At 43.3% G+C, this 24066-nt stretch overlaps 1 protein-coding gene across 1 annotated transcript; it reads left to right on the top strand.

The window, feature by feature from the left end:
• Positions 1–23: 23 nt before the first annotated feature.
• LOC143508872 (extracellular calcium-sensing receptor-like) lies at positions 24–4233 on the top strand. The gene is made up of 6 exons (XM_076997473.1): positions 24–259; positions 457–757; positions 965–1738; positions 1951–2175; positions 2330–2453; positions 3320–4233. Exons 1-6 carry the CDS (start codon positions 24–26, stop codon positions 4231–4233), a joined length of 2574 nt encoding a protein of 857 aa, XP_076853588.1.
• The last annotated feature ends 19833 nt before the right edge of the window (positions 4234–24066 follow it).

Genomic DNA, 24066 nt, shown 5'->3' with positions numbered 1-24066 from the left:
AGACCTTCAGCACCAAGCCCACCATGCAGATCACTTCAAGTCTGATGCCATTTGTATCAGTGCTGTGGATGACTGTGTTCAGTCTTGCAGGATGTAAAGCAAACCCAGTCAGCTGTAGATTGTGGGCTGAGCCTCAGATGCCTATATTGTCTTTGGACGGAGATTTTATAATTGGAGGGATCTTCTCTATTCACTACTATGTGAAATCAGAGCAGGCCACCTACACCATGATGCCAGCACAGCCACAGTGCGCTGGGAGGTCCGTCTGTGAGGGTGGAGAGGAGAGTACAAAGAGCTGGGCATTATGTTAGAATTAAAGAAATGAAATTAAGCTATCACTGCCTATAATCATGTTACTTATTGCATTTATGAACATAAAACCTTCGCAGTAAAAATATAATCTGTGATTTTGTCTGTTGTATTCAGGTTTCTGTCTGTATTTGTATTTCCAAGCAGCATGGAATTTAGGGAACTCCATGTCGCCCGTGCCTTGGAATTTACCATCCACGAGATCAACAACAGAACAGATCTCCTGCCAGGCATCAAGTTAGGTTATCAAATATATGATTCATGCTCTGCTGTGCCGATGTCAATCAAAGTTGCTTTTCAGTTTGGAAATGGCTTGGACCCTATATTCAAGGACACCGATGCCTGTTCAAAATCTGGAGCTGCAGCTGTACCTGCTATCGTAGGAGATTCTTCCTCTACTCCATCAATTGCCATGGCCAGAATGCTCGGACTTTTTGGAATTCCACAGGTGAATATCATTAGGAGGCTACCTAATCTTGCTATTTGTCTAAATAGTTTGGTAACAGTAGTTTAAAAGTATTCCAACAGACCGATATTGTAATGTAAGTGTAAAGACATGCTGTGTGTGTGTGTATATATATATGGAAGGTTATAACTAAATCAGGATACTCAAATAATGTTTTTTTTCTTTTTTCCAATACTGACTGAATTGTAGGTGAGTCATTCATCAACCTGCGCATGTCTGAGTGATAAGAGTCAGTTTCCTGCCTTCTTTAGGACCATACCGAGTGACCAGCATCAAGCAGCCGCTCTAGCAAAAATGGTGAAGTATTTCGGCTGGACATGGATTGGGGCAGTACGCAGTGACACAGACTATGGAAATCTTGGAATGGCATCGTTCCTCAAAGCTGCGCAGGAGGAGGGTATCTGTGTGGAGTACTCCGAGGCCTATTACAGGACACAACCACGCAGTAAACTGAAGAGAGTGGCAAACGTCATACGCAGATCAACGGCCCGAGTAATAGTAGCATTTCTTGCATCAGGTGACATGAAATTTCTTGTGGAAGAACTGTTACAACAGCCAATGTCTCCACTTCAGTGGATTGGCAGTGAGGCGTGGATCATACATCCAGACTTCCTGCAGTTTAATATTTGTGCTGGCGCTTTAGGTTTTGGAGTCCCTCGGTCTGTTATTCCAGGTTTTCGTGAGTTTCTACTAGACCTCTCTCCAGCAAAAGTTTTGAAATCACCCATATTAAAGGAGTTTTGGGAGAGCTCGTTCAGCTGTAGCCTAAAAGGACGGACAGGCGTGCGGGAATGTGACGGCAGTGAGGACATCCACATGCTACAGAACCCATACACAGACACGTCACAGCTGCGCACCACTAACATGGTGTATAAAGCTACATATGCCATAGCGCATGCTATTCATGGTGTTACTTGTACTGATACACAATGTGACAAAAGAAATAAAATCACGCCCTGGCAGGTATTTAAATCTTAATTTAAACATCTTATTGATTAAGACATGCTATGGTCATTGACATGCATTAGAAGGGTATGGGATAAAAATTCACTAATTATATAACTGTATTAATGTAAAAAAAAAAGTTATTAATAATGGGCTACAGTTAGACTGTTTTGATCTGTAGTGAAATTCACCCAGTGTCAAGACCTTTCATTAAGGTATGTCTCCTCCAGATACTCAACCAGCTTAAGAGAGTGAACTTCACCACGAAGAATGGTTACCAGGTCAACTTTGATTCCAATGGAGACCCTGTGGCTGTCTATGAGCTCATAAACCTGCAGTTTAAGAAAGATGGTGCTTTAGACTTTGTGCCAGTGGGCTACTATGATGCATCCAGATCGAGAGGACAGGAGATCGGAATAAGCAGTGTGATTAGCTGGGTGGGAGGAGACACAAAGGTACAATATAACACATCCTGTACTTATTACAAATAATTTTCTGATTATATTTATGTGTTAGTGAAGGGAATATACAAAAAGCCATTGTGTGCCATTCAAGCTCAGATATGTGATGTATGTACACTCATGTCATGTTCCTTGATGTCTTTTCCAGGTTCCAGTGTCTGTGTGCAGTGAGAGCTGTCCTCCAGGCACCAGGAAGACTGTTCAGAAGGGAAGACCTGTCTGCTGCTATGACTGTATACCATGTGCAGAGGGAGAGATCAGTAACAAGACAGGTTGTATATGGAGCATAATGCTGAATTAAGGTTTTACCAGCCTCGCTGTTTGCATTGATTCCCAGTTTACAGAATAAAGATATCTGTCAGTGCTTATATCAGGGCAGAAAACTTTTGACACAGTAACATTCTGCATTAAGATTACCTGTAGAAAGGACAGAGTAAAACTGACATCTGTAATAGAGCAGAGTATTCCTGTGACGGGCAGGGTGAGCGAAACAAAATGAAAGCGATCACGCCAAGTCTCAGGGAAAATGTATGGTTTAATAGAAAAGTGCGCAAACCAAAAACTCGTGACTTGATCCAAATTAAGGATATAATAACCAGCGGTCAACTGGTACAAAGACAAGACATATATAGACAAACAAACGACCCTCAGGTGAGACGGATTGCGGGCTCCGCCCACCTGATGGACGAACACCACAACAACAACAACGACAACTGCCGCTGTGGACGGAGGCGACCGGTAGGAGGCCGCCGTACCATGACAATTCCATTGTCAAGAAAACATGATATTTATGTATTTGTACATATTTAAATGTCAATTTTGTAATGTTGTTTGAAAAGAAAATCACAGAATACGTTTGCTGAAAACCAGGTATACACACATAATGAGGAAGTTGAGGTTAACAGTGGCAAAAAAAAACTTAAAAGTGACAGAGAGGCTTTGAGAGCAGCCAAGACAACAGGAAACCCAACATAGTCTGTATGGATCCAACACTGTAATTACAGTCAGAGATGCACTTATGGGAGGCAGTCACAGTCTGGTTGGATGCTTCCCTTTGGGGACTGTACAGTCTTCTGCAATGTGATGCCTTTTTAATGGATTGTTTCCAATATGTGAATCTGCTTTTATAACATCACAGATTCTCTGGACTGTGTGCGGTGCCCTCCTGAGTTCTGGCCCAACACCAAACAAGACAGCTGCCTCCCCAAACCTGTTGAGTTCCTGTCCTGGAATGACAGTTTGAGCATTATACTGACAGTGTTCTCCATCACAGGGACTTTCATGTCTGTGTGTGTTACTGCTGTCTTCTACAAACACAGGACGTCTCCCATTGTCCGAGCCAACAACTCAGAGCTGAGCTTCCTGCTGCTCTTCTCTCTGACTCTGTGTTTCCTCTGTTCACTTACTTTCATTGGTCGGCCCTCTGAGTGGTCCTGTATGCTGCGCCACACAGCGTTTGGGATCACATTCGTCCTCTGCATCTCCTGTGTTCTGGGGAAAACAATAGTGGTGTTAATGGCCTTCAGGGCTACACTTCCAGGCAGTAATGTCATGAAATGGTTTGGGCCTCCACAGCAGAGACTCAGTGTTCTTGCCTTTACTCTCACGCAGGCCATTATTTGTGTGATTTGGTTAAAAGTATCTCATCCTTTCCCTTTCAAAAATTTAAAGCACTACAAAGACAAGATCATTCTTGAATGTAATTTGGGATCAAGCATAGGTTTCTGGGCTGTTCTGGGTTATATTGGACTCCTGGCTGTTTTGTGTTTTGTTTTGGCTTTTCTAGCACGCAAGCTGCCTGATAACTTTAATGAAGCCAAATTCATCACATTCAGCATGCTTATATTCTGTGCAGTTTGGATCACCTTTATTCCAGCTTATGTCAGCTCTCCTGGAAAATTCACTGTAGCTGTGGAGATATTTGCTATTCTCGCCTCAAGCTTTGGTTTGATTATTTGTATTTTTGCTCCAAAATGTTTTATAATTATTTTTAGACCAATGAAGAATACCAAGAAATACCTTATGGGTAAAGTACCCTCAAAGGCTCTCTGAGACCCTCACTCAGTTAGCACATTTATCACAAAGGTCCAGCATCATTATATAAACTGGACAGGCATGATTAGGCCTACATGTATATAGTAAATCAGTGTCACACATAAACCTTTAAATGCTTTCTTTTACAGGAGGACATTTTAGATAACCTTTCTAAATAACAACCTATTAATCTGAAAGGGTCTCTTCCACCTCTATTCATTTATTACTTTTCATGTATTTCTTACTAACAGTAAATACTACAGTATGTGCATCTTGGGTTTTAATATTTGAATATTGTGTTTAATATCTGAATGGATGTAAAATGCATGTATACCAATTCTGTGAGGTGCTTAATTATAGTATACCATATGATTATATATACATAATGAGCATGTACAAACATTAGCATAAGCAGCATCAGTGATATTGCACTAATAGAGATAAAGAATGATCAGTGAATAAAAAGATTATTCCTAGGGGCCACAGTGACAACAATGGTGATTATTACTAAAAGCCTGGAAGACAGTGGTGGTCAGTATGATGAAAAGCTGTAGTGACAGTTGTAATAAAAGTTTCAGTAACAGCAGTGCAGGTGACAGTAACAGTGTAAATGAGTTTATAACAGTAGTAATATAAATATGGATAAGAATATGAACTGGACATGTAGCAGTATGTACTGACTCAACACAGTTCAGACAGCAGGACATCAGTAGTGTCACTACAGTAAAGAGACTCATTGTATAGTCTGATTGCAATGGGAAGATCCCACATGGCGTTCTTTAGCACAGGACAGCTGTATCAGTTTACCATGTAATGTGCTTCTCCCTGTCTCCACTGTAGTGTGCAGATGGTGTGATGCATTTTCCATAATAAATGGCCTGCAGTTTATTTACAATCTGTTTCTCTGCCACAACCTCCAGAGAATCCCATAACAGAACAAGCCTTCTAAATCAGGTTGTCCAATTTGTGCTTTGTGCTTTTGCTGATATTGTTGCTCCAGCACACCACAGCACACAACATTGTACTAGTGACAACAGACCAAGAGAATATCCAAAGGAATTTAGTCCAGAGCCCAAAGAACCTCAGTTTGCTAAGACAGTACTGATGACCCTGTCGTTTCTTGTAGACTGCACAGGTGTTAGGGAGAAGTACGAGTTCCAACTCAAGAGGTGAGCTTCCTGGGTTACATCATCAGGGAGGGTCCATATGCATGCAGCCCTGCAAGGTGGACGTAGTGACCAGATGGCCTAAACCCTAGATGTGTTGAGAGCTCCTGCGGTTCCTGGAGTTTGCCATCTTCTACCAGTGGATCATCAGGTCCTTCAGCACCCAGGCTAGGCCTCTTAATAACCTGCTCCAGGAAAGAGCCATGCAACCAAGGTGGACTCCAGAAGTGGAAAAATCTTTCAACATGTCAATGCAGCCTTTGCTTTGCACCCAACCAAGCTATTCATGGCAGAGATAGATGTCTGTGACCTTGGAGCCGGAGTCATGTGCCACATAAACCGTGCCATGAAGCTTGCCTATGAAAAAAACATCCAATCTCTCAGGGCATACACTCTCCAGGCCAATGGATAAGCACAGTGATCTAATCAGGAGTTAGGTTCCTGCACCTATTCTGCCAGGAAATCCACGAGATATGAAGTACTGTCATCTCCCGGGCAGAGTACAGCCAAAACTCTCTCTGACATGCAAGTACTGGTGTGACGCGTGGTGCAGGGCGAAGGACGAGGCACAGATCCTTGCGTAAACGCACGGTCAAGTTTATTTTTAGTACAAACAATAGCGCATTCAGCGCACGTAGAACACAGAAACACTCAAACGTGTAGACGCTTAACAACGACGAGCACAGGACACTGCGCGAACACACATTAAATAGACAAACCACATAATCCTCACGTGATGACGAGACGAGCCACAGGTGAGACGAATCAGCACAAGATGTAACCGCACCCACGGAGACACACTGACGCAGACGAGTAGACGCAGACGACGTAAACACACGCCCAAAAGGGAGGGGCCGGGGACCTCAACGTGACAGATGCCCCCACCAAGGGCACTACCTGTCCCGGGGTGCCAACAGGATCAAGTGCCCAGAAGCCACATCGATGGGCGGATCCGCAGCGCTCCGTCCTGCGTCTGGGAGATGACCGCCCTCGGTGGAGAGTCCGCCAAGAACAGCCTAGAACACCCTCCCTGGGAAGACTGGGGAAAACACATTAGACCAGAGATGTCAAAGTCAAATACACCGAGGGCCAAAAAACCAAATTTGCTACAAGCCGAGGGCCGGACTGGTTCAATGTTTATTAAAACATATTGAAATGATTGCACATAGCCTATTGAACCAAGACCTAACACAGTGTATATTATTTAATGCTTAAAAGAATAAAGCAATATTTTCGTATGGATCTGTCAGTAATTTCAAGTGAAAACATTTTTCAACAAGCAAACAGATAAAAACAAACTTCCTTCAAAGAAAACATGTCCTGTACATTAAATGAATAAAGTAATAAAGGTTTGAAAAGTGCTGGAATTTAGGCTAAAGTACTTGAAAATGCTTGAAATTGTAACTACTTCGTTTCACAACAAATATCTGCCTGACTGAACAGTTCTCTTGTATTACGTTAACAAATACAAGCCTCTTGTAATTCCAGGACGAAACATGAGAGAACGTGAAGAAGATCGACGTTTTCAAAATAAACGATTAAGTAATGTGAATAAAAAGCCAATTATTTCGAATCATTTCAAATATATGTATAAATACTTAACATAATTAAGTTTAACGTGCTGGGAAATATAGAAATGGACCTTGAAAGTGATGTACAAGTGCTTTAATTCCACCTTGTAAAGGTGTATGAACCTGGCAAACATGACTTTGTTCATTGCACTGAGGCGCGGCGCGCGCAGTTACAAAATTCGAGAAGTGCACGACCTCGCGAATCGACAGCGCGCGAGGGCCTCGCGCACCGGCGGATCCACTGCGATTATGTCATTTTTACCGCGCGGACCCTCGCCGCTTGTGCGCGCTGCAGTGACTTCGCGGGCTACCGTTGCATTGTGGGGAATGTAGTGTTGTGCGTGCAAAACACCAGCGGGCGGCTGTGGCCTGCGGGCCGGTTCTAATAGTAATTGAATATCATCCAGGGGGCCATAGATAATCAATTTGCGGGCCGGATCTGGCCCGTGGGTCTTGACTTTGACACATGTGCGTTAGACAGACACACTGGGACGTTCACACACAGAGGCACAAAAGGGAAAAGGGGGTTAGGCAGACATACGGGAAAGTTTACAAACACTGGTACAAACAAACATGTAGATGGCGCCAGGCTCCGCACCAGGCTCCGCGCCAGGAGAAGGGCTGCCAGTGGGGAGAACATAGGAGCTTCGAGAGCTGCAGGCGATGTGGTGGGCGGTCCTCCTCCCGCCCTCGCCGCAAATCCTCCACCGGGTGCGGCGCGGCTGGTGGACGCGCCAGGTGCAGCGCGGCTGGCGGACGCATCAGGTGCAGCGTGGCTGGCAGACGCATCAGGTGCAGCACAGCTGACGGACGCGTCAGGTGCAGCGCACCTGGTTCCTCCAGAAGCCCCCGAGGGGCGCGTCGCAGGATGACTCCGCCCACGCTCTCTCTCTCCTCTTGGCGGAGCCTGCTGGGAGGACTCCCTCCCTCTGGGTGTGAGCCTTCCTAACCTGGCAGTGGGGGGCGCTGTTGGTGACTTCCATCTCCTCTTTCTCCTCACTGCCCAGGCTCCAGCTCATAGGCTCTGCCGTACTCTCACCCCGAGAGCAGTCCATAGCGCTCCCCTCTGAGTGGTCGGGGGAAGCGCTCACCTCTGGGGTGTTCCTCCCCTTCACGGTCCTCGCGGAGTGCTCCGAAATGTAACTTGTATGTGATAAAGTGCGTACAATTATGACACTTCCACTTCAGGCGTATGCATTTTTCTAATGTGTTTTCGTCAATTAGCGACACTTAGAGGTGATGCATTGAAATGACAACTATTAAGATATCATTTACGCACACATTGTAATAAGCCCTTATTGTATAAAATTAAGTAAATTAATCAGAAACTTAAACAGTAAATTAATCAGACAATTTCATTGCCTTACTAAAATAATCATTCAACGTGTTTCCACTTACCCTAGATTATATAAACATGCATTAAATGTTGCGCTGGAGCTCTTGGGAGATGGCAGCGTTGACATTACTGGAAGATATTGCTAATGGCTGAATTTGCAGAGAGCGCGTTTTCCATGACCATAATGTTTTTTTGGCCCATGATGATGACTTGCTTATAAGACATTTCAGATTTCCACGAGCTGTCCTCTTGTGCTGAGTTGGGTCTAGTTTTTGAGAGAGAAACACGAGGAGTCGCGAATTGCAAGTTCCTTTACAGGTGCTGACAACGCTTGGCTTCCTGGCAACTGGCTCATTTCAAAGAGAACTGGCAGACCGGTCTGGGATATCCCGGTCATCTTTGAGCCGTGCCATGCCAGCTGTTTTGGAAGGGATCATCTGCATGTCAGCTAGTTATATAAAGTTCCCATATGAAGCAGTTGACCAGGCAAACATTAAAGCGCAATTTGAAGCGATTGCCGGTTTCCCTGATGTAAGCTAATCGGAGCGATCGACTGCACACACATTTCTATAAAGGCACCATCTGAGGAGGAATTTGCTTATGTTAATAGAAAGCACTTTAATTCCATAAACGTGCAAATAATCTGTGATGCAAAAATGTGCCTTACTAATGTAGTGGCACGTTGGCCTGGATCAACCCAATGATTCGTACATCCTTACAAACTGCATGGTTGGGATAAGATTACAAGCTAGCAGAGAGTGTGATGCGTGGCTTCTTGATAAGCAACAAATTGAAAGCATTTAAATAAAAGCATTTGACATTTCCAGCTTAGAATAATTAATTAAAAACATGGGTAATTGTTAAATTACTTAGGATACAATGGCTACACACTCAAGACATGGCTGATGACCCTTTGTAATGCACTGACCGGGAGCGGAGACACAATTCCCTCCAATCTCGCACCCGGTCAGTCGTGGAGAGGGCGATTGGGCAGCTGAAAAGCAGATGACGCTGGCTGGACAGGACTGGGGAAATGCTCCTGTATCGGCAAGAGAAGGTGTTGTATTGTGAGGGCATGTGGGGTCCTGCACAATGTTGTGCACAGGCATGCCGTGCCATTGTTAGAGGTGGTGGAGCAACCAGCGGACCCAGAGCCAGGACAAATTAATGCGCATCTTAACCCAGGTTCCATACAAGCAAGGCAACAAATCATAGCTACAATATAAAAAGGTAAGTGACAGCATTCAAATTTTAATCAATTCTTTTATTGAGTCGCTGATGCTAGTGAGCGCATCACTGATATTTTTTTGGTGCATTATATTATTCTGCCAGTGTGCATTGTACTGACCCCACAACATTTAAAGCTTCACACACGCTGTCCCACTCAGACTTTTTGCACTTTGCCGTAATGCCACAACGTGCCAAACAAAATCTTTTTCCGTGCCTCTACCTCATTCAGGAGCATCTCCACTTCACATTCGATGAAGTTCCTCTTCTTTCCTCGTTTAGACATGGTTTGTGATAGATCAGAGAGGAAGCTCCTCCGGTGCAGGGCAAATTTAAATGAATTTGCATATTTATAGGGAGGCTTGTCACAGGAGTCAGCCACTCTCTTGATTGGGATGTACAAAAGTTTAGTTTAGTTAAGAAATTCTCAATCTTATTTACTTTATTACATTATGTTGTCTATTATTTTTAAATCCAATTATCTAAATAGTTTTATCTTATTTACTTTACTTCTTATTATCTTATTTACTTTACCTTTTTACTTTTTATGTTATTTTTATATTTTTATCTTTAATTTCTTTTAACATTTTCCTTTTGTCTTTTTGTCTTATCTCCTTTTAATGTTTATTTTATTTATACTGTAAAGCACTTTGAGTTGCATGTATGTATGAAAGGTGCTATACAAATAAAGATTATTATTATTATTATTATTATTATTATAAAAGAAATGTACGTGGATTCAGGCGTATGCACGGTTTGATACATCCGGATTTTTTCGCCAATTTTCAGTAAGAAATCCATGCAAGTCTTTGTACATGAGGCTCCTGAAGAACAAAGCTGGGTACAAGCGACCGAGATGCTATATTTCATATATGTTGTGGTCGTTCCCACTGCAGGAGGCTGGTGGGGACTTTGGAGAGGAGTGATGTTCTGTCACAATTCACACACACAAAAAACCTAATCATCATTATACTTATCATTGAAAACAAAACCACACCTGCTGTGTTCACACTTACATTTTCTGAAAAGCCTTCACTACAAGGCTGCTATTTAAACCACTGTAAATCAGCCACCCAGACCTTCAGAGTGCTGGGAGGCACCAAGCCCACCATGCAGATCACTTTAAGTCTGGTGGCATTTGTATCAGTGCTGTGGATGACTGTGTGCAGCCCTGCAGGATGTAAAGCAAATCAAATCAGCTGCAGACTGTGGGTTGAGTCTCAGGTGCCTGGGCTTTCTATGAATGGAGATTTTGTAATTGGAGGGATTTTCACCATTCACTACTACACCACTGTCAGAGATAACATGTACACCGTAATGCCACGACAGCCACAATGCTCTGGAAGGTTTGTGTGGATGCACTGAACAGCAAAGCGAACAGGACATTTGTTACAATTACAAATAGAAACTAATATGTTTTGTATAAATGTTCTTATTGTTGTATTAGTAAATTGAAAACGCCACAGAAAAGAAGGGGGTATGTTGTCTAATGTTTTGTAATTAAGTTTGTGCTACTCCAAACAGCATGGACTTCAGACAGCTGCGTTTCGCCCGTGCTTTGGAATTCGGGATCCGCGAGATCAACAACAGAACAGATCTCCTGCCGGGCATCACATTAGGCTACCAGATATACGACTCGTGCTCTGATGTCCTGATGGCAATCAAATGTGCATTTCAGTTTGTGAACGGCGTGGACTCCGTTTTCAATGATTCCTGTTCAAAATCTCCAGCTGCCACTGTGCCTGCTCTCGTAGGAGATTCTTCTTCCACACAGTCAATTAGCATGGCCACCATACTCTGACTTTTTGGTATTCCACAGGTAACTATGCTACATGAAATTTAAAAAATGTAGGCTTATTTATTTTACATTTTGCTATCGTATTTGACAGTGGTAAATTAGGAAAAGTTACATATAAATATCCCCACGCTGCTATAGCCACATGCAAGGCTAAGAGTTTATGTGTAAGGTAAATGAAAACCACTTATTGCTTGTAAGAATCCGGCTACTAAAATAAAGGTGTTTTCTCATTTCCTCCAGGTGAGTCATTCCGCGAGCTGCGCGTGCCTGAGCAATAAGCGGCAGTTCCCAGCCTTCTTCAGGACCGTACAGAGTGACGAGCAACAAGCGGCCGCTCTGGCGAGACTGGTCAAACGTTTTGGCTGGACGTGGATTGGAACAGTGCGCAGCGATTCAGACTATGGGAATAATGGGATGGCATTGTTTCTGTAAGCTGCGCAGGAGCAGGGGATCTGTGTGGAGTACTCCGAGGCCTATTTCAGGACACAACTGCGCAGTAAACTGGAGAGTGTGGCAAATGTCATACACAGATCAACAGCCCGTGTAATAGTAGCGTTTGTTAGCATTGGTGATATGAGGTTTCTTTTGGAAGAACTGTCAAAACTGCCATCGCCTCGGCTTCAGTGGATTGGCACCGCATCTTGGATCACACAGTCAGAGTTTCTACGATATAACATGTGCACTGGTGCGATAGGTTTTGGGATTCCCTGTTCAATTATTCCAGGTTTTCGTGACTATCTTCTAGACCTCTCTACATCACAAGCATTGAAGTCGCCAATTCTGGGAGAGTTCGTTCAGCTGTAGCCTAAAAGGGCGAACAAAAGGCGTGCGGGATTGTGACGGCAGCAAGGACATCCCCGCTCTACAGAACCCATATACAGACACGTCACAGCTACGCTACTCTAACCTCGTGTATAAAGCTACATACGCCATAACGCATGCTTAACACAGTGTCATTTGCAATGCCACGCAATGCAATAAGACCACTGAATTCGCACAATGGCAGGTACAAAACGGCTTCGCTTGAAAAAAAAAATGTTTTGGAATCGGTAATGTCTGCAAAGTCTGCAGGTGAACTGCGTTGTGTGTAGAGACTAAAGTAGTTATTGTCATCACAGTGCAGAGTATTCATTTGTCAAGGAAACATAATATTTATGTTTTTGTATACAGGGCTCTAAATTAACACCCGCCAACCCGCCAAATGCGGGTAAAAAATCATTTTGGCGGGTGCTAAAAAAAACTTACTAGCCAATTTGGCCAGTGATGCAAGAGGCATTACATCATGTATGATACACAAGTCTCCGTTCTCACTCATTTATCCCCTGGCAGTACTTTCTACATTTCCCATGAACACTACATGCCTTAGCTACGTCATGATATTACACGCCAATTGGCTGCGCGCGGTTTGTAGTGAAACATGAGACCGCGTGAAACCATGGAAACGAACGCTAACGCCACTGAACGTACTTCGTGGTGTTAACAGACTTCAAGAGGTAGTTACCGTTAACGTGTACTTTAGGCTAACTATTAAACTAAATGCGGCGGTGGTTGGGACTTGGAGCAGCTGGGGGGGAGAAGAGGAGCGAGAAGAGGAACAATGCAGGTGATGAGGAAAGGGAAAATAAAAAAAGAAAATTTAATGCCAAATGGCTGACGGGCCGGGAATGGCTAGTGTTCGACAATGAAAATGTGCTAATGTTTTGTCAAAATTGCCGCACTTACGGTAAAGAAAAGAATAAAACGAACAATTTCGTGGTTGGAACCAATAATTTTAAAATAGAATCTATAAAGGACCATGAGAAAGCACAAAGCCATCAGGAGAGCCTACGAATTAAGGCTGCAAAGACAGGTCCTATCGAAGAGAGCCTTGCTGGGAGAAGCCTCGCTTTATTGAACGCATCGGAGATGGAAAAGATGCAGTTACTTTTTCGAAATGCCCACGCCCTCGGAAAAAAAGGCAGGCCTTTCACCGACTTCGAATGGATGTGTGAGTAAGTAAATTAACATTATTATTCATATTACTATTCTTTACTATTCAGAGTGCTTCTATGCTACATGCTACTATTAGTGGCTTCATTTACAAGAAAAATAATTTCAGGGTGGACAGGAAGAAAGGCTTGAACATAGGAGAGACATACACAAATGCCTACCAGGCAAAAGAGTTTATTCACTACATTGCAGAGGATGAGAGAAGAAATATGAGGGCAAGATTATCAGATGGCAAGTTCATCTCGGTCAGGTCAGATGGATCCCTGGACAGTGCAGTGATGGAAGAAGAAATGGTTTACGTTAGGAGTTCCAGTGAGGGAAAGGTCAAAGTTGATTTTGTTGGGGTAAAAGCTGTCTCAAAGCCAGATGCTACAAATATAGCTGAAGCAGTGTGTAGTATAATGGAACGTGAAGTCGGTACTGATTGGAAGAACAAGCTAGTGGCAATCACCACATATGGAGCATCTGTAATGACAGGAGTAAACAACGGTGTAGTCACAAAACTGCGTGCAGACAGACCAAATGTGCTGGGGATTCACTGCATGGCCCATAAGCTAGAGCTAGCCTTTTCAGACGCATTAAGGAAAAATGTGATGGCCAGGAAAGTTGAGGACCTGTTGAGTGGACTCTACACTTTATATCACAAGAGTGGTGTGAACAGAGCCAGTCTAAAGCAAAACTTCCAAGAGCTGCACATTGTCACGGTGAGGCGGCCCCCTACCGGCCGCCTCTGTCCACAGCGGCTGTTGTTGTTGTTGTTTGGTGATGTCATGTGCGGCCCTCAGGTGGGCGGAGCCCGTGATCCGTCTCACCTGAGGGTCGTTTGTTTGCCTATATATGTCTTGTCTTTGTACCAGTTGACCGCTGGTCATTATATCCTTAATTTGGATCTATTGCACGGGTTTTAGGTTTGCACACTTTCTATTAAACCATCCTTTTTCCCTGAGACTTGGCGTGATCGCTTCCTTTTGGTTCGCACACCCTGCCCGTCACACACATGAAGGCTTTGATACCAACCAGAGTAGGTGGAACCCGGTGGCTACCACATCTCTTCAAAGCACTTGACCATTTTCTCAGGGGATATGCTGGCATTATACACAACTTAGAGGAGAAGGTATGTAAATGAACAGCATACTAAAACCAGCAATGTAAATGGGTTATTTAATGTTTTCTTTCTTTATTCATCAGTGTTAAATGCTGTCTCATATAATACAGTTATTTTGTTGTAGTCCCAGGAGTCCACGAACATCAATGCTGTTCTGAGGGCAAAAGCCAAGGGGTTCCTTAACATAGGGAAGAATGGTGGAGTGCTCAGGTTTTGCTGCCTTCTCTATGACACCATCTATCAACTGAGCAATCTCTCCAAGTTACTGCAGAGGTCAGTGTCAACCCTGGCTGAAGCACAGAGCTGCCTGTCCTCCACTCAGGCTGTCATAGAAAAGTACAAGTCAAGGTATCACATATCCTATAATTTATCATTTGATTTTAGGCTGTGTTGGGGTGTTTATAACTCAGTATAAATAAAAAGGGAATGAAAAGATGCTCATTCATCCATCTATCTCTGCACAACTGTAGACCTGGGCCTAAGCTGAAAGCAGTGCTGGACAGAGACACCTATGAGGGAGTCCTCCTGAAGTCTACTGATGCCGACCAGCATGACAAGGCAAAGAATGAGCTAATCGATTCCCTGTGCCGGTGCATCACTGCTAGATTTAGTGATGTGAACAGTGGCGTCCTGCAGGCTATGCGGCTGACCAGTTTCCAGTGCTGGCCAGAGGCAGACACAAGTTCAGGTTAGGAATTCAAATGTAATTAACAAATCATTACACATTTTATGTTTTAAGACAACTGCTTAACATTATGTCAATGTTTTCCTGTTCTGAGATTTTGGTGATGGAGAGGTAGACAAACTCATCAATTATTTCCGACCTCTTTTACTGTCTGCTGGAGTGGATGTGGAGTTGATCCATGATCAATGGACAATTCTCAAGACTGAACTGTACACAGCAGGATTTAGCCAAGGTACTTGGAGGATAGATAGATAGATAGATAGATAGATAGATAGATAGATAGATAGATAGATAGATAGATAGATAGATAGATAGATAGATAGATAGATAGATAGATAGATAGATAGATAGATAGATAGATAGATAGATACTTTATGCACATGTCTACTATTGTGTTTAACTTTACTTTTTCAGGAAGCAGAGTAAATGTCATTTGTTAAAGGCAATCCAAATTTGATGCCATCTTTTAATAACTAAAGTTGAATTAGAAAAGGTGTCATTGCAAGTGCATAATGCATATTGTCTGTCTCACCCTGCTACAGGAAATTATGAGAAGACCTGGCCTACTGTGAACAGAATGCTGCGACATCGGTGTCCTGATATCCTCGATCTTTTTGATGTTCTCCTCACAATCCCTGCAACAACAGCTGACTGCGAAAGAGGGTTCAGTGTCATGAAGCAGGTGAAAAGTGACTGGCGCTCATGCCTTAAAGATGATACCCTCTCTGACCTCTTGAAAATACAGTTGTGCTCACCTGACATAACTAACTTTGACCCGTCCAAAGCCATTGATATATGGCATGCTGATGGGGTGCGCTCACGCAGGCCTAACTTTGTGTGCAAACGTGCAGCAAAAAATCAGAGTAGCTCGGATTCCGATGCCACTTCTGAAGAATAGCTCTGAAGTCAAATAATATCTGATATAATAATATTTCGGTGTATATATTATGGTATGTTTTTCATGCAATGTTAATAAAATTATCAAATGCATTCAGTGGTACTCATTTCTCTTATTTTTATCGCATAAAATTTGGCTAGTTGAAGTTCTGATTGGCCAGTAACTTTAGAGAGTTACTAGCCACATTGGCTAGTGGTCAAAAAAGTTAATTTAGAGCCCTGTTTGTATATATTTAAATGTCAATTTTGTAATGTTGTTTGAAAAGAAAATCACAAAATATAGGTTTGCGGAAAACCAGGTATACACACATAATGAATAAATTGAGGTTAACTGTGGCAATAAAACTTTAAAGAGACAGAGAATCTTTGAGAGTAGCCAAGACATCAGGAAACCCAACATAGTCTGTGTGGATCAAACACTGAAATAACAGTCAGAGATGCACTTATGGGAGGACGTCATAATCTAGGTGGATGATTCCCTTTGGGAACTGTACAGTTTTCTGCAATGTGATGCCTTATTGGATTGTTTTTGTGTGAATCTGCTTTTATAACATCATAGATTCTCTGGACTGTGTGCGTTGCCCTCCAGAGTTCTGGCTCAACAGCAAACAAGACAGCTGCCTTCCCAAACCTGTTGATTTCCTGTCCTGGGATGACACTCTAGCCATCATTCTGACAGTGTTCTCCTTCACTGGTGCCTTCATGTCTGTGTGTGTTACTGCTGTCTTCTACAAACACAGGACGTCTCCCATTGTCAGAGCCAACAACTCCGAGCTGAGTTTCCTGCTACTCTTCTCTCTGACTCTGTGTTTCCTCTGTTCACTTACTTTCATTGGTCGGCCTTCTGAGTGGTCCTGTATGCTGCACCACACAGCGTTTGGGATCACTTTTGTCCTCTGCATCTCCTGTGTTCTGGGGAAAAAAATAGTGGTGTTAATGGCCTTCAGGGCTACACTTCCAGGCAGTAATGTCATGAAATGGTTTGGGCCTCCACAGCAGAGACTCAGTGTTCTTGCCTTCACTCTTACACAGGCCATTATTTGTCTGATTTGGTTAAAAGTATCTACTCCTTTCCCTTTTAAAAATCTAAAGCACTACAAGGACAAGATTATTCTAGAATGTCATTTGGGATCAACCATAGGTTTCTGGGCTGTTCTGGGTTATATTGGACTCCTTGCTGTTTTGTGTTTTGTTTTGGCTTTTCTAGCACGGAAGCTGCCTGATAACTTTAATGAAGCCAAATTCATCACATTCAGCATGCTCATATTCTGTGCAGTTTGGATCACCTTTATTCCTGTTTATGTCAGCTCTCCTGGAAAATTCACTGTAGCTGTGGAGATATTTGCTATTCTGGCCTCAAGTTTTGGTTTGATTATTTGTATTTTTGCTCCAAAGTATTTTATAATTGTTTTAGACCAATGAAGAATACCAAGAAATACCTTATGGGTAAAGTTCCCTCAAAGGCTCTCTGAAACCCTCACTCAGGTAGCACATGTATAATAAAGGTCCAGAATCATTATATAAACGAAAGGCATGATTATACATATATGTACATAGTAAATCAGTCTCACACATAAACATTTAGTCACTGTTTTATGTCTGTGTCAGCAAGCTTGATTAACTGAATATGCTTTAATATGTTACTTATTATTCCCCATTAGCTTGGCTGCATTATATGAACATCAACCAAATAAAGGTACAGAAATTCTCCAAAAAAATAAATATCAGAATGGATTATATTTTTACCCAGAGATGGGCACTCGATTGAGCAACCTACAAAAGACTCTTGACTTGACTCAGACACATCAAAAATAACTTTTTTTTTTTTTTTAAACTGAACAATAAGAGTCAGTTTGCTATCCAGGCACTGTGTGAGTTATAGAAAAAAAATTGTGTTTTATTTTGCCATTATTCTTTTGTTTCTGTGATTTGGGACGCAACCCCTTTTCATGTGACGTATCACAACATCATTTACAGCAAAATGGAAAATCGGAGAGCAGCGTTGAATGTAGACAAACAAAGTTGCCATGGCTACGTCTGTAGTACCGTACGTGGAGGCTATAAGTGTTTAAGTGTTTTCTAAGACGCGAGCTTCTTAACTCCTTTTTAAAATTCTCAATGGTATTAGCGATAAGAGATAAGATAAGCGATAAGGGATACAGACAATATGCAATACGTGGATGTGGCTGATAATGGGGGACGGCCAATAATAGGAGATACCAAGGTAATATATAAAATTGTTGTTTTCCATCTCCTGTCCCTAAGCTTATCTTGGTATTGACTTGAGACTTGACTTGGACTCCAGCCTAAAGACTCATGACTTTACTTAGACTCTAGTCTATAGACTTGGGACATGGACTTGTATTTTGCAACTTTTGAACATCTCTGGTTTTACCGTCAGATGTGGAATGAGAAAATAGTAAGTAAAAATGACACACATACACTATCTCACATTTCCACAAATATTTTATTTAGAGGTGTATTCAACTAAGGATTTTCATAGTCGAATCTGATTCGTCAGATTTTCCCTTTAGTCGACTAGTAGTCAAATCGGGTTTTGGTTTTTTTTTTATCTAGAGCACCTTAAACATGATCCCGTTCTCGTTCCGGACTTTTTTCCACTTCAAAGTAAAAACCTAAAACTCTCAGATAAACGAATAAACATGGTAGGTTGGCTTTATTCAGCTTTTATTTATTTACTTATTTACTTTTTAATTAAATGTTAGAGAACATTAAAAAAAAAGTCACCGACAGTGCGCAGCGCGCATACTAAACTGTCAGACAGGCACTGTGCAAAATGTCAAAAATATTTTAAATAAAATATGCCTGCCTGAAAATATTTTTAAAATTGCCACACAACAGCAGAAAAATGATAAGGAAAGGTTCAAGTAACAGAGTTTATTAAGCAAACAACAACAACAAAAAAATTTTTATAGGCCTACTTGCTGAGACGCACCGCGACGAGACGACCAAAACGACAAACGGCTGAACTGGTTTTTTTCGCCTTACGCATTTTAAATGGTATGCCATGTTGGTTGTTGTCGTGCGAAATGAAAGACGTTGATGACATAACTTGCACTTTACCTTGTTTGATTCATCTTTGTCTTTTTCAAAATACTTTTGAAGGTTTTTTTGTAGCCATTATAATCTCGGCAGATGCTGACTATCCTGTAGCGTGTTTAGCTCCGCTCTGTCACGGTGAGGGGACCGGGTCGCCACCGGAGGGCGCGTGTCCCGGCCAGCAGCCGATCCCAGCACACACCCCCGAGCACACAACCACTCCCACCGTCCCGTTCACCCGAGTACTAACACCTGTACGCAATTATGTTTCCCTTTTTTAAGCCCGCAGGTCGTTCGGTCCAGTGCTGCACATTGCCCCACTAGAAGCCACACTGGACCTCTCTAGCTCGTTGTTACAAGCTACCCACTTCCTTTGTTTTCACTTTATGCCAGTTTTTGTTGTTTGTTGTCGTTTCCATTATCATGGAGAATAAACTCCCTTCATTTCAACCTGCGCCTCCTGCTGCCTCTGTCCCGACGCCCCCAGCATCACAGAATGTGCAGCCTGGAGCAGCCGGAGGTGAGGGAGCTTCCCCCCTGGAGATCCAGGGAGTGGTGCTTGGTAAGCAACAACAGGAGCTCCAGGAGCTCCGCACATTGATGACGAACTTGACAACATGTATGCAGGCTTTGTCTGTGCAGGTACCAGCACGGCCCGTGCAAGCCAGAATGCCTATTACCCCCCCCCCCCCCCCCCCCCCAGTACTATGGAGGGGACCCCGAATGATGTGAGGGGTTCTTGGTTCAGTGCAGACTATATTTTTCGAGCTTGCCTCCTCTCGGGGAAGCAGAGAAGGTTGCCTTAGTTGTGTCTCATCTAACTGGCAGGGCACTGGATTGGGAAGCGGCTCAAATCATGGGGGAGGCACCCTACAAGGACTTCATCCACGAATTGAAGGCGGTGTTTAACCACCCTCGCCGAGGAAGGTCCTGCGGCCAGAGCCTGCTTCAATTGCGGCAGGGAACCCGCAGCGCCACTGACCATGCACTGGAGTTTCACACTCTGGCTGCCAGGACCGCGTGGAATGACGCCACCCTCATAGACGTGTTCCTGGCAGGACTCAAGCCCGAGCTGAGGGCTGAACTGACCTGCCGGCGGCCAGAGGAGCTAGACTTCAACCAGGTAGTGCACCTGGCCATTACCTTTGATAGGTTGCTGCAAGAAAGGAGAGGAGGAGCTACGCCTTCCAGTACCCCGCAGGCTCCCGTGTCCACACCACCTCGTGAGGCACCACCTGCTGAGCCCATGGAGATGGGCGCGACCACATCGCAAATACGTCCCCCCTGCACAGCGCAGCGCCCTCATTAGCTGGGCACACACGTCTGTGGGGACAGGGCATCCCGGAGTCTCGAAAACAGCCCAGTTACTGGGAGCCCGCTACTGGTGGCCGGGGCTTCACAGGGACATACTCCAGCAGGTGGCATCTTGCACGGTGTGCGCGCGCTGCAAGGTCCCACACACTCCTCCTGCGGGTAAACTCCTCCCTCTCCCTACACCAAGGCAACTGTGGACGCACATCGCTCTAGACTTTGTCACGGATCTCCCCCCTTCCGAGGAGAACACGGTCATAATGGTGGTGATTGACCGCGGTCTGTTTTCATTTCCGTTATCATGGAGAATAAACTCCCTTCATTTCAACCTGCGCCTCTGGCTGCCTCTGTCCCGACACCCCCGGCGTCACACGCTCAATTGGATTGTGCAACTGCAGGGTGTGATTTATTAATGTGTAGTAGGAAGATGCCTATTGTTAATGCACACACATCATTTAAAAATATTTATTAACAGAAATTAGGTTGATTTTATTTGACAAAAGGCTATATATAACAAAAACAAAGACATTTCATGTAACAACTAATTCTTAGTAGCATCCTTGGGCACCCCCATGCAGTTAGAATGGTACATTCGACTATGACGTTCATAGTCGACTAGGGGGTATAGTTGACTATAGTCGAATCAGCGACTATTGCATGTCACCCCTAATAATTTCTATATTCCAACCCCTTGTAAACAACAAAACAACTTAAGGAGATAACTGTGTGCTTGGGCTTGTGCCAAAATAACAAACAAAAACAAGCTAAACGCTCCCCCCTTCTAACTTTCCTAAACCAAAAGAAATAACCAAATAAACAGATCAATCGTCCCTAACTCCCTATCCTCTCACAAAAACAGGAGAAAATGATGATTCAAATAAAGAGGCACTCACCCCAACATAATACAAACAAAACAACACTTAATGAGAACCTATGGACCCACACAAAGTCTGGTTAGGACTATAACAGCTCATAAGGCGCATTAATACACCTCTTTAGCTCTTAGCACCCAAAACATGGACTAACGTCTCAAATCAGTTGTACCCAATAATACACAAGTCTGACATTAATCAAAACACCCTACTATGCAATGCCTTGGCAAAGAGGACCGCGTGGTGAACTGAAAAATAAGACACCACGGGCCACCATACCAGGAGCAAGAACTCCTTAAAAAGGGAATCCAATTATGGAAGTAGTCAATCCCGTCGTCCCATCGTCACATAGAAGCAGCACTCGTCTTCCATATGGTCTTTTTGCTCGCCCTCTAGTGGACAACCTGCAAGAATACCCGCTAGCACAAACAAAGAAAACCAGGCACGTAACAGTGATCTCAATGAGATTTTACCTGGGTAAATAAAGGCTTAATAAATAATAACAAGGCCCACTCGGACTCAGTGTTTCTGGCCTCCGTCAATGCTCGGGATGTGGGAGTTAAAGATCTTTCTGATAGGTTATTCTGCCAGACGTTCCTAGCAAACCCTCCCAATATGTTTGGGTCTGCCAGGTCTGTCTGGCATCCTCGCCGCTAATTGATCCAACTCACCACTAGGTGGTGATCGGTTGACAACTCAGCTCTTCTCTTTACCCAAATGTCCTAGACACACAGACGTAAGTCTGACGACATGACTACAAAGTCATCATCGAACTGTGACCTAAGGTGTCCTGGTGCCATGTGCACTTATGGACACCTCTGTGCTTGAACATGGTGTTTATTATGGACAGACTGTGATGAGCATCTGAGAGGTTGTTGCTCCCAATCACGCCCTTCCAAGTTCTGCTGTCATTGTTCACATGAACATTGATGTTCTCCAGCAGAACAATGGATTCCCCATAAGGGAGCATCTTCCAGTATCCCCAAATACCCGACTCCGAACTGTCATTTGGCACATAAGCACAAACAACAGTCAGCACCCGAATGTGCAGGGAAGCAACCCTCTTGTCTACCAGGGAAAACCCCAACACACAGGCAGCGAGCCGGGGAGCCATGCGTAAGCCCACTCCAGCCCTCTACCTTTCACCATGGGCAACTACAGAAAATAATAAAGTTCAGCCTCTCTTGAGAGGATTGGTTCCAGAACCCAAACTGTGTGTTGAGGTGAACCCAACTATATCTAGTTGGTATATCTCAGCCTCACACACCAACTTAGGCTTCTTCCCAACCAGAGAGGTTACATTCCATGTCCCAAGAGCCAGCTTCAGTAACTGAGGATTGGTATGCCAAGGAGTGCCTGGATTCAGGCAAGAGTATCTGGGTCCTGCTATTTGTAAATTCCATAGGGTTTTTTTTTGGATCACTCTTTGTCTGGCTCATCAACTAGGACTAATTTGCCTTGGGAGACACTGGGGGCATTGCCCTCGACAGCCTAGCTCCTAGGATCATGCAGGCGCATAAACCCTCCACCATGATATGGTGTTGATCCATGGAGGAGGTGGAATGTAGCGAATACACTGGTTATCTCTGAATTATGAAATGAGGCACCATCCTGATTGCTCAGGAACCAATGTTTTGATAACAGGAACAGGTGGAATATTGTTGAATCAGTCTCATTACCAAAGGGTTAAGTTCGGGATCCATACAGTGACCTAATACCATCGACCAAAATATGTATTTACCACTGTGACCAGATTAATGAATAAATGTCCAATTTTATTGAATGGTTAATATCACAATTGTTGCATTATAAGGAATAACATGTGGGATGATTTGGCTCAGGAATGGAACTAAACCTATATGTAAATCTACTAATCTAAGGCAAAGGTGAATTAGAAACAAAAATAAGGAATAAATATAGCCGCAAGCGGCAATTGGCGGGTTCACACACGAATAGGCTTCTTGGCTTCAATAGGCAGAGGCCCAAAAAGGTCCTTTAGACCCCAAAATGTGAAAAGAAGCTGTTTGAGTGGAAAAAATGCACAAATAAATCAATGTGCAAAAAAAGGTTCAATTGGGGCACTAAAGGCCCAAAAGGATCAAAATAATATGTATTGGCAAAATTATTCAGATCACAGAACTAAATCACAATGCTGAGATCAGCTTTGTGTGTGTTTGTGTGGTGTTTCATGTGAGAAATAGTTTTCAGTCAGTTCCGGTGTTTGGCCACTAGATGGAGCCCAAGTACTATCATACTGATATCTCATTAATCTCAGTAATGCAATGACATTTTGGTGAATTAAAAGGTTCATTTCTGGTCAGGCAGTGCACTTTTTGTTATGAGATGTAATTGCAATGTTATAGACCTCATTGATCTGAATCATACAAGCCCCATTACTTGTCTGTATTCTGCATAACAAGATTGCTGCGTGAGTTTTTATGATTTCTCAGGTTTTTGGGTACTGTAGCGCCTCCGACAGGCCAATTTGAACCAAACTTGGCATACCTCACAGGGACCTCAGTGTATAAAAGCCTTTCAAATTGGGAGTTGATCACTTACATGGTTTATGAGTTATAGCAATAAAGGTCATTTATGGCATGGCCAGAAGGATATAATGGAAAAATTGACCAATCAGACAAATAAAAATGCAACATTTTTTCCATATGTAGTTAACTACAGTGTCTACAGATTATGCCTATGCCATTTTTGCCATCATTGGATCAAATTCCTAGGACTAGTTCTTAAAGAGCTATTTTCAAACAATTGATGAATGTGACAAAAGTATGCATTTTTAATAGGACTTGTAATTGCAAAGTTGTCAGGTCTACTGCAAG

This window comes from Brachyhypopomus gauderio, chromosome 2, assembly GCF_052324685.1.
Source record: "Brachyhypopomus gauderio isolate BG-103 chromosome 2, BGAUD_0.2, whole genome shotgun sequence".
Classification (NCBI taxonomy): Eukaryota; Metazoa; Chordata; class Actinopteri; order Gymnotiformes; family Hypopomidae; genus Brachyhypopomus; species Brachyhypopomus gauderio.
The sequence above is the reverse complement of the archived record's forward strand: the minus strand, read 5'-3'. Positions and strand labels throughout refer to the sequence as shown.

Bases quoted from the DNA above. Each gene is read 5' to 3' on its own strand.
- LOC143508872 (XM_076997473.1), top strand. From the start codon at position 24: ATGCAGATCACTTCAAGTCTGATGCCATTTGTATCAGTGCTGTGGATG. The intron at 2,176-2,329 runs GTACAATATAAC...TGTCTTTTCCAG, and splicing joins GGGTGGGAGGAGACACAAAG to GTTCCAGTGTCTGTGTGCAG. The intron at 2,454-3,319 runs GTTGTATATGGA...ATAACATCACAG, and splicing joins AGAGATCAGTAACAAGACAG to ATTCTCTGGACTGTGTGCGG.